The sequence below is a fragment of the Gavia stellata genome, chromosome 6, assembly GCF_030936135.1.
Source record: "Gavia stellata isolate bGavSte3 chromosome 6, bGavSte3.hap2, whole genome shotgun sequence".
Classification (NCBI taxonomy): domain Eukaryota; kingdom Metazoa; phylum Chordata; class Aves; order Gaviiformes; family Gaviidae; genus Gavia; species Gavia stellata.
This window is the reverse complement of record NC_082599.1, coordinates 147,715-163,281: the sequence shown is the minus strand read 5'-3', so window position 1 is coordinate 163,281 and position 15,567 is coordinate 147,715. Positions and strand designations below refer to the sequence as shown.

General features: G+C 53.4%; 1 protein-coding gene across 2 annotated transcripts; it reads left to right on the top strand.

Annotated features, from left to right (window-relative positions):
* The first annotated feature begins 623 nt into the window (after window positions 1-623).
* CHPF2 (chondroitin polymerizing factor 2) lies at window positions 624-4,560 on the top strand. 2 transcript variants are annotated; one of them, XM_009818922.2, is made up of 4 exons: window positions 624-910; window positions 1,557-2,121; window positions 2,574-2,756; window positions 3,042-4,560. In XM_009818922.2, the coding sequence occupies exons 1-4, from the start codon at window positions 636-638 to the stop codon at window positions 4,302-4,304; spliced, it is 2,286 nt and encodes a 761-aa protein (XP_009817224.2). In that variant the 5' UTR covers window positions 624-635; the 3' UTR covers window positions 4,305-4,560. The 2 variants fall into 2 exon arrangements, with proteins under 2 accessions (XP_009817224.2, XP_059674675.1); XM_059818692.1 differs by lacking the exon at window positions 2,574-2,756 and having other exon boundaries at window positions 636-910.
* The last annotated feature ends 11,007 nt before the right edge of the window (window positions 4,561-15,567 follow it).

The window sequence follows — 15,567 nt, the reverse complement described above, 5'->3', positions numbered from 1 at the left end:
GCATCCCGGCGTGCACCGCGCCGCTCGCGCTAGGACCGGCCCCAGGCCCCACCCCCGGCGCACCGCGCGCCCGCCGCGAGCGCGCGGGGGGCGGTGGCGCGCGGTACCATCGAGGCGGCGGCGCCAGCAGGTAGAGCGGCCGCCGGGGCACCATAGAGAGAGAAGGGGAAGCGGAAGCGCGCGAGGGTCGCGATGTGGCGGCTGAGGTGGCAGCGGCGGGAGCGCGGCCGGGCGGGAGCCGCTGCCTCCCCCCGCGCCGCCGCCACGGAGCTCCGGGCCGCCGCCGGCCCTGCCACTGGCCTGCGCGCAGAAGGGCGGCCCTGCCTGCCGGCGAGAGAGCCCCGGCGCCGCTGACCCGCGCCGGCCGGCGGCGGGGGACGGTGCCGCGCTCTCGCCCTCCCGCTGGGCCCGCCGCTGCCCGCCCCGCGCTGCCCGAGTGCCCCGCGCCGGCCATGTCCCGCGGCCGCCGGCTCCCCGAGCGCCGAAGCGGCCCCGTGAGCGCGCCCCGGACGTAGCGGGCCTGCGGCCGCCCCCGCCCGGACCGGACCGGACCGGACCGGACCGCACCGCACCGCCCCGCCCCGCCCCGCGGCTGGACGTCGCCCCGCCGGGGCCCCGCTGGGCCCAGCCCCGCCATGCGCCTGGCTGCGCTGCTGGCTGCGCTGCGGCCCGTGCTGCCGCTCGTCCTCGGCCTCTCCCTCGGCTGCAGCCTGAGCCTGCTGCGGGCCTCCTGGAGCCGGAGCGGCGGCGAGGACCGGTGCCTGGGGGCGGCGGGCCGGGCCGGGCCCCTGGCCGGCGGAGCGCGGCTGGAGGCAGAGGGTGGAAGGCCGGGCCCGGGCCACGAGGACTTCAGGCCCCGGATTGTCCCGTACTACAGAGACCCCAACAAGCCTTACAAAAAAGTGCTCAGGTAAACTGTTCTTCTGGCCGGGCTTTCCCTCAGGGAAAGCGGTCACCTATGGATGGTGTTTGGGGATCTAAATCTTCCAGAGAGTTAGCAGGTTCAAGGTGGAATATGCTATTTGAAATACCTCACGTAGTAACAGCACAGTGCAACAAGGCGATGGCTAAGATTGTTACCTTCAAGGGGTGCAGGAGGAGTGTCTTCAGAATTTAATGAGAAGAAAAAAGGCAACAAAAACGCCCAAGGAGATTGAGAATATTTCTTCTTTTGTTACTCATGTCTAATAGAACATGTTAAATTATTCTTTGGAACTTTTTTAGCCAGTCTATTCATTAGGAAAATGTTGAGAAATTAGTAACAATGTATGTAACTTGCAAGTGGTTAGTTCTGTGGTGGTTTTTTTTTTTTTTACTTACACTAGCGCAGTTTCCTAGCTTGGATAAAGGATGTGAGATTGTAGCTTCCTTGAAGGAAGCAAGTGCGTTTACAAAACGGGACATTTACTAGTCAGTCTTCTCTTAAAGCTCTACTTTTAGGTTTAACTGTTTCACCATTGTAGACTCCAGCAGAGAAAGACTTATCCCACATTACCATAATCCTTTGATTTTTGTCATCCAGCTGTTTGTCACGTAGGTATGTCCTTCCTTTACAGAACTCGCTACATCCAGACAGAATTGGGGTTCCACGAGAGACTGTTTGTGGCTGTGCTGACCTCCAAGGCTACCCTGAATACGTTGGCAGTGGCGGTGAACAAGACAGTAGCCCATCACTTCCCACGCCTGCTGTACTTTACAGGGTTGCGCAGTGCCAAGGTGCCTCATGGCATGGTGCTGGTGGCCCATGGGGATGAGCGTCCCATTTGGCTCATGTATGAGACCATGCACTATATCCATCAGCATTTTGGCTCTGACTATGACTGGTTCTACATCATGCAGGATGACACCTATGCCCAGGCTGAACAGGTCAAGGCTCTGGTGACGCACCTAAGCATTAACCAAGATGTCTACCTGGGACGAGCGGAGGAGTTTATCGGGGGAGATGAGCAGGCCCGCTATTGTCATGGTGGCTTTGGCTACCTGATCTCCCGCAGCCTGCTGCTTAAGCTCCATCCGCACCTGGACAGCTGTCGCAATGAGATCCTTAGCGTGCGGCCAGATGAGTGGCTGGGACGTTGCATCATCGATTTCCTTGGCATCACTTGTGTCTCCCAGCTCCAGGTACTAGCTGCTTTCTCGGGGTTTTGGGTTAGCTAAGCCTGACAGAACCCACGCTCTTACTAGTTCCCTGCTGTGTAACAAAGGGCCTTTTAGGCGAACCTCTGCTGTGAGTTACAGAGGAGGAAAGGGCTATGTGGCGTGACAGCATGGGGGAGAGGCCCATAAGCAAAGCTGAGACGTTGGGGATGAGGGCACATACAGTATTTAATGTTCAGCCTACTAGCAGATGCTGATCCACAGGCTTTTGGAGGTCGGATAAAGGGCACGTTGGTACCAAGAACCAAGAGGGCATGTAGTATGGGATGTAGGGTTGGTGGGGACAGCTCTTACATTTTCGTGTCTGGGTACCACAGCCAGCATGGAAAGAAGGGCAAATGCATGCCTGGGGTGAGGGAAGGCTTCTCTGTGAACTCGAGTTCCATGCCAGTCTTTCTGGCTCTTGTCCACTTCAGGGCCAGCATTATCACACCTATGAATTGGCCAAAAATATTGAGCCGGAGAAGGAGGAAGAAGAGGAGTTCCAAGCGGCTCTGGCTGTACACCCTGTTTCCGACATGATCCTGATGTACCGGCTGCACAAGCACTTCAGCAGGATCCAGCTGGACAGAGCCTACCAGGAGATCCAGGACCTGCAGGTGTGTGGTGAGAGATATCTGCAAAAACTCCTCAACCAAACAGGTTTCCTTTTCTTTCAGCACAGTGAAGGAAGATTATTGCTTCTGTTTGTAGGTGACCGTCAGCCAGACACAGGATATAGTCCTGCGTCTCAGAAATAGCACTTCTGACACCATGTTTTCTGAAACTGCTGGTGTGATAGTACCAAGATACAGTTCTAGGTGGTGAGGCAGGCCTGGGTGGGAGATGGACTGGACCTCTTTGAGAAAGTGGTAGGGATCAGTGTGCGTTCTCTCTTTGCACAGATGCAGATCAGGAACCTGACGTCATTGACCCCTGCAGGTGAGGCAGGTTTGACATGGCCTGTGGGCATTAATGCCCCCTTTCTTCCAAAGTCACGTTTTGAAGTAATCAGCTGGGACTACTTCACTGAGCAGCACCTCTTCTCCTGTCCTGATGGCTCCCCCAAGTGTGAGCTCTCTGGAGCCAGCAAAGCAGACATCAGTGAAATCATTGAGTCAGCACTTGAGCAACTCAACAGTCGCTACCAGCCTCTGCTCCGCTTCAGCAAGCGGCAGTTGCTGAATGGCTATCGGCGTTTTGACCCCACACGGGGCATGGAATATACACTGGACCTACTGCTGGAGGCAGTGACCCAGAAGGGCCACAGTCATGTTCTGGCCAAACGAGTGAGCTTGGTGCGGCCCTTAAGTAAGGTGGAAATTATTCCCATGCCGTACGTGACAGAGGCCACACGGGTGCAACTGGTGCTTCCCTTGACAGTGCAGGACCTGGATTTTGTGGCAAACTTCCTGGATATGTTTGCTATGAACACACTGGACACACATGATAACGCCTTGCTGACTTTGCTTTTCATCTACCATCCCTATGATGCCCAGCGCGTCAGTCAGGTGGATGTTTTTGCTGGAGTCAAAGCCATGGTAGGAGAGCTGGAGAAACGCTATGCAGAAGTTAAAATCCCCTGGATTAGTGTTAAAACTGAGGTGCCATCGCAAGTGAAACTCATGGATATAGTCTCAAAGAAGCACCCTGTGGATACACTATTCTTCTTGGCGAGTGTCTGGACAGAAATCAACATGGAGTTCCTGAACCGCTGCCGCATGAACACTATCAGCAACTGGCAGGTCTTTTTCCCGGTGCATTTTCAAGAGTTCAACCCTGCACTGGTGTACCGTGGTGAGCAGACTGCTTCCTCCAGCACTGACTTCCTGAGGGATGGGCATTTTGACAGACATTCCTTCGCCGAGGCCTGCTTTTATAACTCTGACTATATGACAGCACGTACCAAGCTAGCAGCTGATATCCTAGACCGAGATGAGGTGCTGGAGAGCATGGAGGTCTTTGATGTCTTCCTCCACTATTCTGGTCTGCACCTATTTAGGGCTGTGGAGCCAGGTTTAGTGCAGAAATATGCACTGAGGAGCTGCAATCCCCGGCTTAGTGAGGAGTTATACCACCGCTGTGTGCTTAGTAACTTGGAAGGACTCGCATCCCGCTCACATTTAGCCATGGCACTCTTCGAGCAGGAACAGGCCAACAGCACTTGAGAGACTAGAAACATCAAAAGCTTCTCAGCACCTTAACACTTGGCACTTTCCATCCCCTTCCCAGCCTCGCCGTGGGTGAAGGGCGTGTGAAGTCAAGGGGGGAGGAAGACTTTCCCAGCCCTGCTCTGAGGCACAGGCATGGGCTACGGAGAGAGGCTGTTTCTGTGGGGGGTTTGGGGTTTTTCTTTGTTTGTTTCTTTGTTTGTTTCTTTCTTTGTTTTTTAAACAAATAAAAGTTTCTTTCCAGGCAGACTCATGCGCTCACTTGTAAACTTTAAACTTTATCGTGTCTGAGATGAGGGATGTAAAACAAGCTGTAGAGTCAACCGTACTTTAAGCCACGCAATTCCGCTGAGCAGTGCAGAGAGAGAGAGGGTGAATACGAGCTATGTACTGGAACAAAGTTACCTCGACTACACTGCTCTCAGTGCTGTTGTTGCACCCTCCTGCGTGTTTGTCTTCATGCATTCATTTTTCAAGGAGGCATAAACACAGCTTGTCTAGCTTGCTGCTGGACTAAAGTTATTAAATGTGTTTGGCTCCTCCACAACTGCAGAACAGTCATTTTGTTGTGTACTCTGGGAACGTGAAGGAACGGAAAATTCCCTTTGACATGCACAAAGCTTGCTTCAGTTGAGCTGAGCACCGTTGTTATGATGTGGGGTTGCTGTATGCCCTGGAACTGTCTGAAGGTCCCCAACAACTACCTCTCAGTTCTGCAGATTGAGCAAAGTAGTATCCCTGAAAATAACAGATGTGTGGCTTCCTATCACAAACGGGCAGACGGCATGGCTAGCAGATTTAACAGTTCAGCTTCAATTTGATTACCTTGTAAGTCCTGCACCTGTTAAAGTGGTGAGCCTGTGCAACTGTGCTAAGGGACAGAAAATTCCTAAGTTAGACCATACTTTTTGATTGTGCTCCTGGCTCCACACAACTCGAATACACACAGTTTTAGGACCTGGTTTCCGTCAGGTATGTCCACCTGCTTGCCACATGCATCTTAGTGGAAGCAGGCAACTATTTGCTTATTCTCAAGGGCAGTTATTCCCAACTGATGTCCACGTTTTCATGAATGTAAGCTATTAAATGGACGAAAAGCTGTCTTCATGACCAGATATGGGTTTTCAGTGTGCTCCTACAGGAACAGGTTTTTGGCCAAATGTCACTCATTATATTTGATTATTTGAGGGGAAAAAAATGTTGGTAAAAGTTTGCAGATAACAAAGGTTAACCAGGTGGGAGAAAATGAGAACAGGTGTGTTACGCAGAATGATTCAGATATAAGATGTACTTACACGTAAGACAGATAACTGCAAAAGCGTTTACCTAGAAATTAAACAGGTCATGTTTCATATTTCCCTATTCTGTATCGCAGAGAAGGGACCTCTGGAGTTCATCGAGTTCAGCCCCACTCTTGCACAAAGGGTCAGCTAGAGCAGGTTGCTCAGGACTGTGTCCAGTTACATTTTAAGTATCTCCAGGGATGGAGACTCCACAATCTCTCCCAGCAATCTGTTCCAGTGTGCAATAACTTTTACAGTTAAAAAGTTCGTTCTCATGTTTAAATGGGATTTCTTGCATTTCAGTTTGTGCCCATTGTCTCTTGTCACGTCACTGGGCACCACTGAGAAGCATCTGTTTCTGTCTTCCTTATACTCTCCCATCCATGACTCACATCCATAGATAAGGGCCACGCTGAGCCTGTTCTCCAAGGCTAAACAATCCCAGCTCTTGCAGCCTCGCCTCTTAGGACAGACACTCTAATTACTTAACCGTCTTCGCAGCCCTTCGCTGGACTCGCTCAAGTATGTCCGCGTCTGTCTTGTATTGGGGAGCCCAGAACTGGACACAGCACTCCAGATGTGTCTCACCAGTGCTGAGCAGAGGAAATGGATCGCTGCCCTTGACCTGCTGGCAACGCTCCTCCTAACGCAGCCCAGGACGCTGTTGGGCTTCTTTGCTCCAAGGGAACACTGCTGGCTTATGGTTACCTTGTTATCCATCAGGACCCCACCAACCTTTTTACTGCAAAGCTTTCAGCTTTCCAGCAGCTTCTTTCCACCCAGTATCCTAGAAATCAAAGGCCAAAGCCCTGATGTGAACTTGTGAATTTCAGTGTGATGAGCCAGTGAGTGTGACTAACCCCATTCATGGCTGCGTTTAAGGAAAGAGATCGTATTTGCTATACTCACGAGGAGTATGAGGTGGAAGTCTGGTGTCAGCATCAAAAGAGATGCTGAAATATCAGAAAAGCTTCAAAAGAAGTATTCAAAGTCTGGAACATTGATTCAAATTGGATAGAAATCTCAAGATTTGTTTATTTTAAAAGTAAGAGATGACTTGATTACATTTACATGGGAAGAAGTCAGATCTCTGCTGAATGGTTTCCTGGGATGCGCGTTTGTCACTAAGCAAACCTTCAAAGAGTGAGAACAAGAGAAGCTAGCTGGGAAACTTCTTGTTACGAGTGGTTGTTTTGCATGAGGAGGTGCCGATCCGTCACGATCCCAGTAGGAAAGGCACTCAGACTGTATATGGTATCATTTAAAATACGATGTATCAGAGCTAACACTATAAAGATAGAATAGCGTAGGTAATCTTACATCCTTTAGACGCAGGGAACCCCAAGTGGTGAATGGGCCTCTGATCCACACTTAGCGTGCCACACAGACCCCGTCTGTAGAGTAGATTCTCCCATTTGGCCATTAGAGCTATTATAGGGTTACAAGAAAATAACTGTTCATCATTTCTGCTGTCAGACAGAAAGGCTGTTTGCATGAGAATTTCTCGCCTCTCTTTTAGACACAGGCAAGGCCACAGAGGTGGCATAATCGCCGGTCTGGACTGAGAGCTGCCCGCGGGCTCTTCTGGTGGAATGAGCTGGCTGAGGTTGTCCTGCGGGCAAGGGACTTGTGCGGCAAGCACAGGCCTGAATGTCAGGCTGTGCGAGCAGCACAGCACAGGCCTGTGCACACTCAGGTTAACTCTTATGTGGGTCATCGACTCCCCGATGTACAGCGGCTGTCTTCCAGTCAGGATCACTACAATAGCAAAGGCGGACAGTGTAGGAACCCCTGCTGCTGCTGCTTGCCTTGGTGCTGGCGTGCTCATCTTCTTGAAGACAAAAGAGATTCTGACGCATGAAATACAACCTCATGGTGCCAGAGAGGATGCATAGCTTGTAACTGCAAGTTTCAATATGGTGTCATATCCAAGGAGAATTCCCTGAATCATTATTCTAGATCATACATTTGGAAGGACTGGCAATGGGCACTGGATGCTGTAGAAAACTGAGCAGAACTAAGCAAAGCAAGCAGTCTGATACGATGCATGGGGGTAAAACAGGTGCCATGCAACCATGTTGAAAGAATAAACATTGAAAAATATGCAGCAAGTTAACTGTCAGGCAGTCTCTCTCTGTGGTAATGAAACTGAATGCTGTAGGGGATGTAGCAGTTGGGAATATCTGTGATGTAAAACAAGCTGCTACAGAGAAGGTTTTAGAATTACACAGAGCAAGCTAGAATTATTAGTGAGGCCTCATTAGAGAAGAAGGAGGATCACGGGAAACAGGATAGTGAGATTTGATGGACTGTCATTTAAACAAAACAAAGACGTAAACCAAAAAATTGGAATGGATCATTGTTTGATAAGTCGCTGCCTGGGTCAGTGCATATGAGACAATGATGAAATACTGCACAGAACTAGAAACTCTTTAAGAGCATCTAGTATCTTGGGAGAAAACTGAGGGAAGCTGGAAGCTGATTTTTTTTTTATATAAATCAAGCTCTGTGGGAAAGAAAAGGCAGGAAATACTGCCAGCAAACTGCTGAGTCCATAAACTGAAGATTCTGGTTTACTGACCAAAACTCTGCATTCCGAGGTGAGATTAGGCTATATGAAAGGAACAACTTGCGTCTTACAGGCAGACCGGTTAACTTGCATAGTTATGCTCTAGCTGGAATAGCCTGGGGATAGTAAATTAAAAATGCAATATGGCAAATGCTGTAAAGATGAAAGAAAAAAATCAAATTAAATGTTGAATGTATTGATCTGGTGTTACACCAAACAAGAAAAACATTAATCACTCTTTACAGATACCTAACATTAGACTATAAGCAAATGAAACCAGAAATGCTAACTGATAAGAAATTTAGTGTAGTTGGCATTACTGTATAATACTAGTCAAGGTTGTTGTACAGCAAGTAAGACTTGGCAAACAACTTGACTTAAGCCCCTGAAGTTACATGTTGAGTTAAAGATGATCAGACAGCCATTACAGACCTGAAAATCCATATGATTTAATGCAATGCTTTAACTATTAAACAGAAAGTTATACAGCAGCAAACAAATCATGCAAGTTAAGAACTGGCTGGCGTATCAAATAAGAGCCAGTTGTTGGATTTGGGCACTTCTACTTAGGTGCTAGGCGGGACAGTTCTTCAGCCAGGGTTGGTGGACACTTAATTGATGATTTGGAAGCAAATGTAAGATCTCTACTGATAAAATCTGCAGATGATGTAAAAAATGAGTGCTGCAAAAAACAGTCATAAAGATAGGATAACAATGGAGAAGAGTGTGTAGCAGAGTAAGGCTATTCAAATAGGTTTTGTCTTAAAGCAGCCAAGCGCAAACTTACGTGCTTGGGGAAAATGAAGGCGTGTCACTCCTCCAAAGAGGACTGTATTAAAAAAAAAAAGGTAAGTCTGGAAAGAAATTGACTGTATTAATGAGCAAGCAGCTTAATTTGACCAGGACCCACTATTTTAGACACTAAAATACAGAGCTATCCCAGCCCTGTAAAATTTACAATTTAAGATTAAGACATGATACAACAGACCTATACAGGTAGAGAGAAAAAAAAAAAGCATGTACAAGAAGTTCACAAAATTTATCTGAAGATTGGAAGAAATATTTCACAATGAGAGATGCAGGACTCCTGTGGCGGTAAGACAAGGGGTAATGGCTTTAAACTGGTTTTAATGGTTTGAAACTAAAAGAGGGTAGATACAGACTGGATATAAGGGAGAAGTTTTTTACGCTGAGGGTGGTGAAACACTGGCCCAGGTTGCCCAGAGAGGTGGTAGATGCCCCATCCCTGGACACATTCAAGGTCAGGTAGGACGGGGCTCTGAGCAACCTGATCTAGTGGAAGATGTCCCTGCTCATTGGACTAGATGACCTTGAAAGGTCCCTTCCAACCCAAACCATTCCGTGATTCTATAATTCTGTGAACTCTAATTGCTTATCAGGTTGTGAGGTGATCTGATTAGAGTGTACAAGCACATTTACTGAGTAAAAATGCTGGAGAGTGTTTTAATTGTCCAGGGGTAAGGCACAACAACAGCAGCACCAAAACTAACAGCTTTAAACTGCAACAGATAATTCCAACTGAAAATAAGCATATGCTTTTAGTGGTGAAAGTGATTAGCTAGCAAAATTACAGAGTGGTAGCTTTTTCCAGTGTGTTACAATTTACTTGGTTTGTATAACAGAGATGATTGGAGGCCCATGTGAAATTACTTGTCATATGTAAGTGGGCAGAGTTATTGGTCCTTCGTGGCCTTAAGTTTCATGACTGTGAATGTATAGTGGATGAAAGTTGCAAAAGAGAAATCCATCAAAGGCTATTAAACACAAAGCCAACACCTCTGTCACAGCAGGTCTCTGAATCACAAATCACTATGAGCTAGGAGAGCATTCAGGCAGGTATCACTGTATGTCTACCCTATTTTTATGATCTTTTGTCATAAAATCATAGAATCATAGAATGGTCTGGGTTGGAAGAAACCTTAAAGATCATCTAGTTCCAACCCCCCCGCCACAGGCAGGGACACCTTCCGCCAGACCAGGCTGCTCAAAGCCCCGTCCAACCTGGCCTTGAACACTGCCAGGGATGGGGCATCCGCAGCTTCTCTGGGCACCCTGTTCCAGTGTCTCACCACCCTCATAGTGAAGAATTTCTTCCTTGTATCTGATCTAAATCTAGCCTCTTTCAGTTTAAAGCCATTACCCCTTGTCCTATCACTACGTGCCCTTGTAAAAAGTCCCTCTCCAGCTTTCTTGTAGGCCCCTTCAGGTGCTGCAAGGCTGCTAGAAGGTCTCCCCGGAGCCTTCACTTCTCCAGGCTGAACAACCCCAACTCTCTCAGCGTGTCTTCGCAGGAGAGGCGCCCCAGCCCACTGATCATCTTCGCGGCCCTCCTCTGGACTTGCGCGAACAGGTCCATGTCCTTCTTACGTTGGGAGCCCCAGAGCTGAACACAGCACTCCAGGTGGGGTCTCATGAGAGCAGAATAGAGGGGGAGAATCACCTCCCTCAACCTGGTGGTCACGCTTCTTTGGATGCAGCCCAGGATACAGTTGGCTTTCTGGGCTGCAGGCACACATTGCTGGCTCATGTTGAGCTTCTCATCAACCAACACCCCCAAGTCCTTCTCCTCAGGGCTGCTCTCAGTCCATTCTCCGCCCAGCCTGTATTTGTGCTTGGCATTGCCCCGACCCGTGTGCAGGACCTTGCACATGGCCTTGTTGAACTTCATGAGGTTCGCATGGGCCCACCTCTCAAGCCTGTTCAAGGTCCCTCTGGATGGCATCCCGTCCCTCCAGCATGTCGACTGCACCACACAGCTTGGTGTCATCGGCAAACTTGCTGAGAGTGCGCTCAATGGCGCAATCATGGTGTCCATCAATCTTTTCCAAGACTGGAATATAAATGCAACTCTCCCATGCGAGGAGGATGTGCAGCCCACGTCATCTGGGCAACCTGCATGGGGTGGTTTCCCCCTCTCCTCCCTTGGCAGTGCTAAGCAGTTCTGCTGTGTCTGTGCAGTCCCTAGGATGGCTGCACTTCTCTCAGTCACAGCTGAGAGGATGCTGAATTTTCTCACTCCGAAGTGGTTCACAGCCAATTGCTAACACTCTGGAGAGTGCAAGCCATTCACTTGCAGATGATCTAGGTTGTTCCACAGAGAAGTTTTGGAGTTGCTGCTGGTCAGATCGGATGGCCAGATTCAGAGGACGATATAATCTCATCAACAGGTGCACATTTCCCCAGCAAAACCAAGGTATTCTTGCTCAGCAGACTCCTCCATTCTTAACTCCAGCATGAAGAGTTCTTTTCTGAGGAACTTGTTCTCTGCTGTTTGGCCTTGTCACACATCCATCATGAAACAAACTTTACAGTACGGCAAAAGGTGTGCAGGCTGCTAGCTTAGTCTCCTGCCGCGAGTCCGAGCCTGAAGCACTTTTTGAAGTGCTCTCTTGCAACCCTATCTCAGGGCTTGCCCCTCATGAATCACGTACCTCTCTTGCATTCCTCTTTCAGATCGCCTTTCCTGTATGTACCTAGCACCTGCATTATCTCCTCAACATGCTCGCTAAACCATTTCTTCCAGGATGCTGAAAAGGTGGCAGTTTCCAGATTACAGGTAACACAAAACCTCATTTTCCATTTACAATGGTGTTTTTCTAGGGCAAATAGCTGTAGCGAAAAGCTTGAAAATGTGACACGCATGAAAAACGCAGACTGAAAAAGCTGATGGCACATAAATATATAGCCCCCATTTAAAAATACCCAGTGAGACATAAATCCACCTCATAATCTTCACAAGATTTTATTTCAGCTTTTAGACTTAGACCCTTTGTGAACATTTGGAGTTGGCAGAATTGCTCGGCTTCTGCTCATCTGATACTCCTTTCAATCGGAGTTGTTTCCTTTCGCCCCTTTCTCACAGCTCCTGGGAGCATCACTCAAAATCCCTCCCAGCGCTCATCCTGCACACTCTCCCCTCCTCATCCCGCACTGCGTGCAGTGCTTCTGCAGCTCGAGTCAGACTCTCTTCAGCGCTGCTTCAAGTTATTCTTCGAAAGCGTACTTCATAAATACCTGCCACCGGGTATTCACCAAACAGTTCTTTCCCTCTCCGGTTACGGCCGGCACAGTGCAACAGACGCACGGTCCACCGAGCCCCGTGTCCTCATCCTCCCGGGCGTGACGAGCTCCTCAAGAGAAGGGTGTACCAAAAAGTAAGCAGGTGCAGGGTAGTAACTCGTGGTGCGGGCCCGTGCCGGATCTGGAACGCCACACACGCTGCAGAGCTTCCCCCGTTCCCCCCTTCGCGCGGGCTGCTGCCCACCTCACCGCCCAAACTCCCGCCGCGCCCCGGTAAGTCCGTGCCCCCGCGGCGCTCCGCGGCAGCGTGTGCCACCCTCGCTCGGCGCCGGGCTAAGCCGCTCTCCCCATAGGCCCTGGAGCTCCGCCGCCGCCGCCAGCCCCGCCGCCGGTGGGTGCGCGGGGCGGCGGGGCGGGGCGGGCCGCTACCGGCACCGCCGCCAGATGGGCCGGGGCCGCGGCCGCGGGCGGTCGCTGCGGCCCAAGGGCGGCCTGGGCGCGGGCTCTGCGGCGGAGCCCGGCCCGCCTGACGGCCAGGGCTGGGCAGAGCGGGGCCGGCGCCGGGGCCGGCCCTCAGCTGCCGGGGCGGCGGGCGGAGGCGCTGTGGCGCGCGGGGGGCTGTGGGGCGGGTGCGGGGCGCTGTGGCGACAGGGGGCGGTGGTGAGTGCGGGGCGCTGTGGCGGGTGAGGGCCGCGGCGGCGGCGGGGGGCGGGCTTCGGCGGGCGAGGGGCACGCTGGAGGCGGGGGGCTGTGGTAGTGAGGGGTGCTCTGGCGCCGGGTGAGGGGCGCTCGGGTGGCGCGGGGGGCTCTGGCGGTGAGTCGGGGCTCTGCGGCGGCGGTGAGTGAGGGGGCTGTGGCGGTGAGGGGGCTGTGGCGAGTGAGGGGGGCTGTGGCGGTGAGGGGGCTGTGGCGGTGAATGAGGGGGCTGTGGCGGTGAGGGGGCTGTGGCGAGTGAGGGGGGCTGTGGCGGTGAGGGGGCTGTGGCGGTGAATGAGGGGGCTGTGGCGAGTGAGGGGGGCCGTGACAGTGAGGGGGGGCTGTGGCGAGTGAGGGGGCTGTGGCGGTGAGGGGGCTGTGGCGGCGAGTGAGGCGCTCTGGCGGGTGAGGGACGCGGTGGCCCCGGGACTCGGTGGGGGCAGGGAGCCGTGGCGGCGGGAACGGACTGCGGCGGCGACGCTGTGGCGGCGGACCCGCAGCCCGTCCGACCCTCTGCCGAGGCTACCGTGGACGCCGCGGGCGGGCGAGAGAGCGCTGCCCAGAGGGGGCCGGGCCGGAGGCGCTGGCAAGGTGCGGGCGCTGCCCCGGCCCGTCCACGGGAGGAGCTCCGCGCCGCGCCGCCCCCGCAGGGCCGGGAAGCGGGCGCAGGGACCGCGGCTCCTCCTTCCTCCTGTCGCCGAAGCGGCGCTGGAAGGCGGGGGGCCGGAGCGCGACTGGGCCGGAGAAGCGGGCACTCTCGCACCGGGACGCGCTCCCCCGGCGGCGAGAGCGCTGCGGGCACCCCGCTCCGGCGCCGCACTGCCGCTCCTGCGCGGGCGGCGAGCGACGCGCACTTTGCAGACGGTCCCTGCGCCGCTCTCCGCAGCGCCGCGCAGGCGCCCCGCGCCCGGCGCTGGGACGGCGGCCTCGGTGCGAGCGGGAGAGCGGCGCGGCGGGGAGGAGCATGGACGGGACGGTGAGCCTTGCCCCGGGTCCCGCCGCCCCCCCGCCCCGGGCTTCCGTCCGGCTCGACCCCGCGGCGGCGCTTGCCGTGGCTCTGCTCCGGGCGCCCGCGGGCGCTCTGGCTGCGGGACGACTCCCCCCGGGCACTGCCCCCCCCGCCGGCAGCACCCCCCCGGGCCGGGCACGGACCCCGGGCGCCGGCGCTGCTCCCGCCTCGGCGCTGCCCGCGGGGGACTCCCGACCGGGAGACTGGCAGACTCCGGGCAGCGGGCGGTGTGCCGCCCGGCGGTGCCCCCTCCCGCGTTGCGCTCCGCTGCCGCCGCACGGCTCCCCCGCGGAGCTGCGGGCTGGAACACCCCGACGACTGGCGCGCCGCTCTCTCCGTTCTTCCCTTCGGGCTCGGCGTTGCGCCGGTGCAGCCGCCCGCCTGGCCCCCGCCGGTTCTCCCAGCTCGTGCCCCCGCGTCCTCGGCCGAGCTGTGGTGGCTTTGCTGCCTCGTAGGGACCCAGCTGGCTTGGAGAGGCAGGCAGAGAGGGGAAGCCCAGTACTCGTTGACCGCTCCCAAGTGTGGACTGTGAGCCCCTTCGGGAGGCTTTCCCTCAGCAAGCACTGCCTTTCCCGGGGGAGCCACCAGCACTCGTCTGGAATCGCCCAGCCTGCCCTGGCATGGTCCTCTGGAGAGGAGGGTCCTCTTCTTAACACCCTGTCCCTGGAGACACTCCACGCCCCAGTGCTGTTCCACGACTGGCAGCTGTCTCCAGTGCTCCAGGAACAACCAACCTTTATGCAGCAGATTGCACCTTTTGAGAGACAATATTCATCTTGCTGCCTCTAAGATGCCCTTCCGCTCTGTTTTCAGAGGGAGATACATAGTCTCAGATGCTCTCTCAGGACAAACTGATCCCCATCTGTAGGAAGCTAATGCTCTGTATGGCCTTCCAGAAGATCTTCTTGACTTCCCACACAGGCAAACCATCTCACGTTGGCGCCATGAGCTTGCTGCTGGAGATTTCTACTCCTCCCCCCCGCCTCCTGTTCCCTGGGGCCTGAACTCTCCTCTGTTTCCTCTATCAGCATGGCCTGTGGAGGGACCTTGTGTGCAAGTTGCTGCTGGGAGACACTGAGGTAGAAATTAAATGGGCGTCTGAGGAGAAAGCAAGGTCATTCACCAGTTAGCACAATCTGGGGGTGCGTTTGTGCGGTATCCTTGCCTAGTGCTGTCAGCACTGCCCTCCTTGGAGAGACTGGCATCATACTACTGCCCATCCAGGGGAGTCTTGCAGCTTCTGAAAAATAACCAGTTCCTTGGTGCTGCCTCAGGAGCGATCAACAACCTACTGTTTACTGTGGGGATACCACCATGAGAAACCAGCTCTTCTTCCCTGGCAGAATCACCAGCCTGGTCTTGCCCCTAAGGCAGGGTGAGGGTGAGATTCCCAATGTTGTCAGCCTTTGGTTGTCTCCTTTTCTGCAGTGCTGCAGTGATCTTCCTTTCTGTACCTCATGCACTCTCCTGGCCCAGCCCTTCTCACTTGCACTGCCTCCATTGCTGTGTTCTGCCTCAGCTACTGCTTTCCCAGACTCTGTCCTTCCTTGACTTCAGCTCTACTTTAGCACAGTTCATCGTGATCTTCTTTCTGCCCTTTGTTCTTCCCTTGTTTTGACCCTGCTGGACTGAGAGCCTTGTTACTGTCCCTGATGGAGTTGT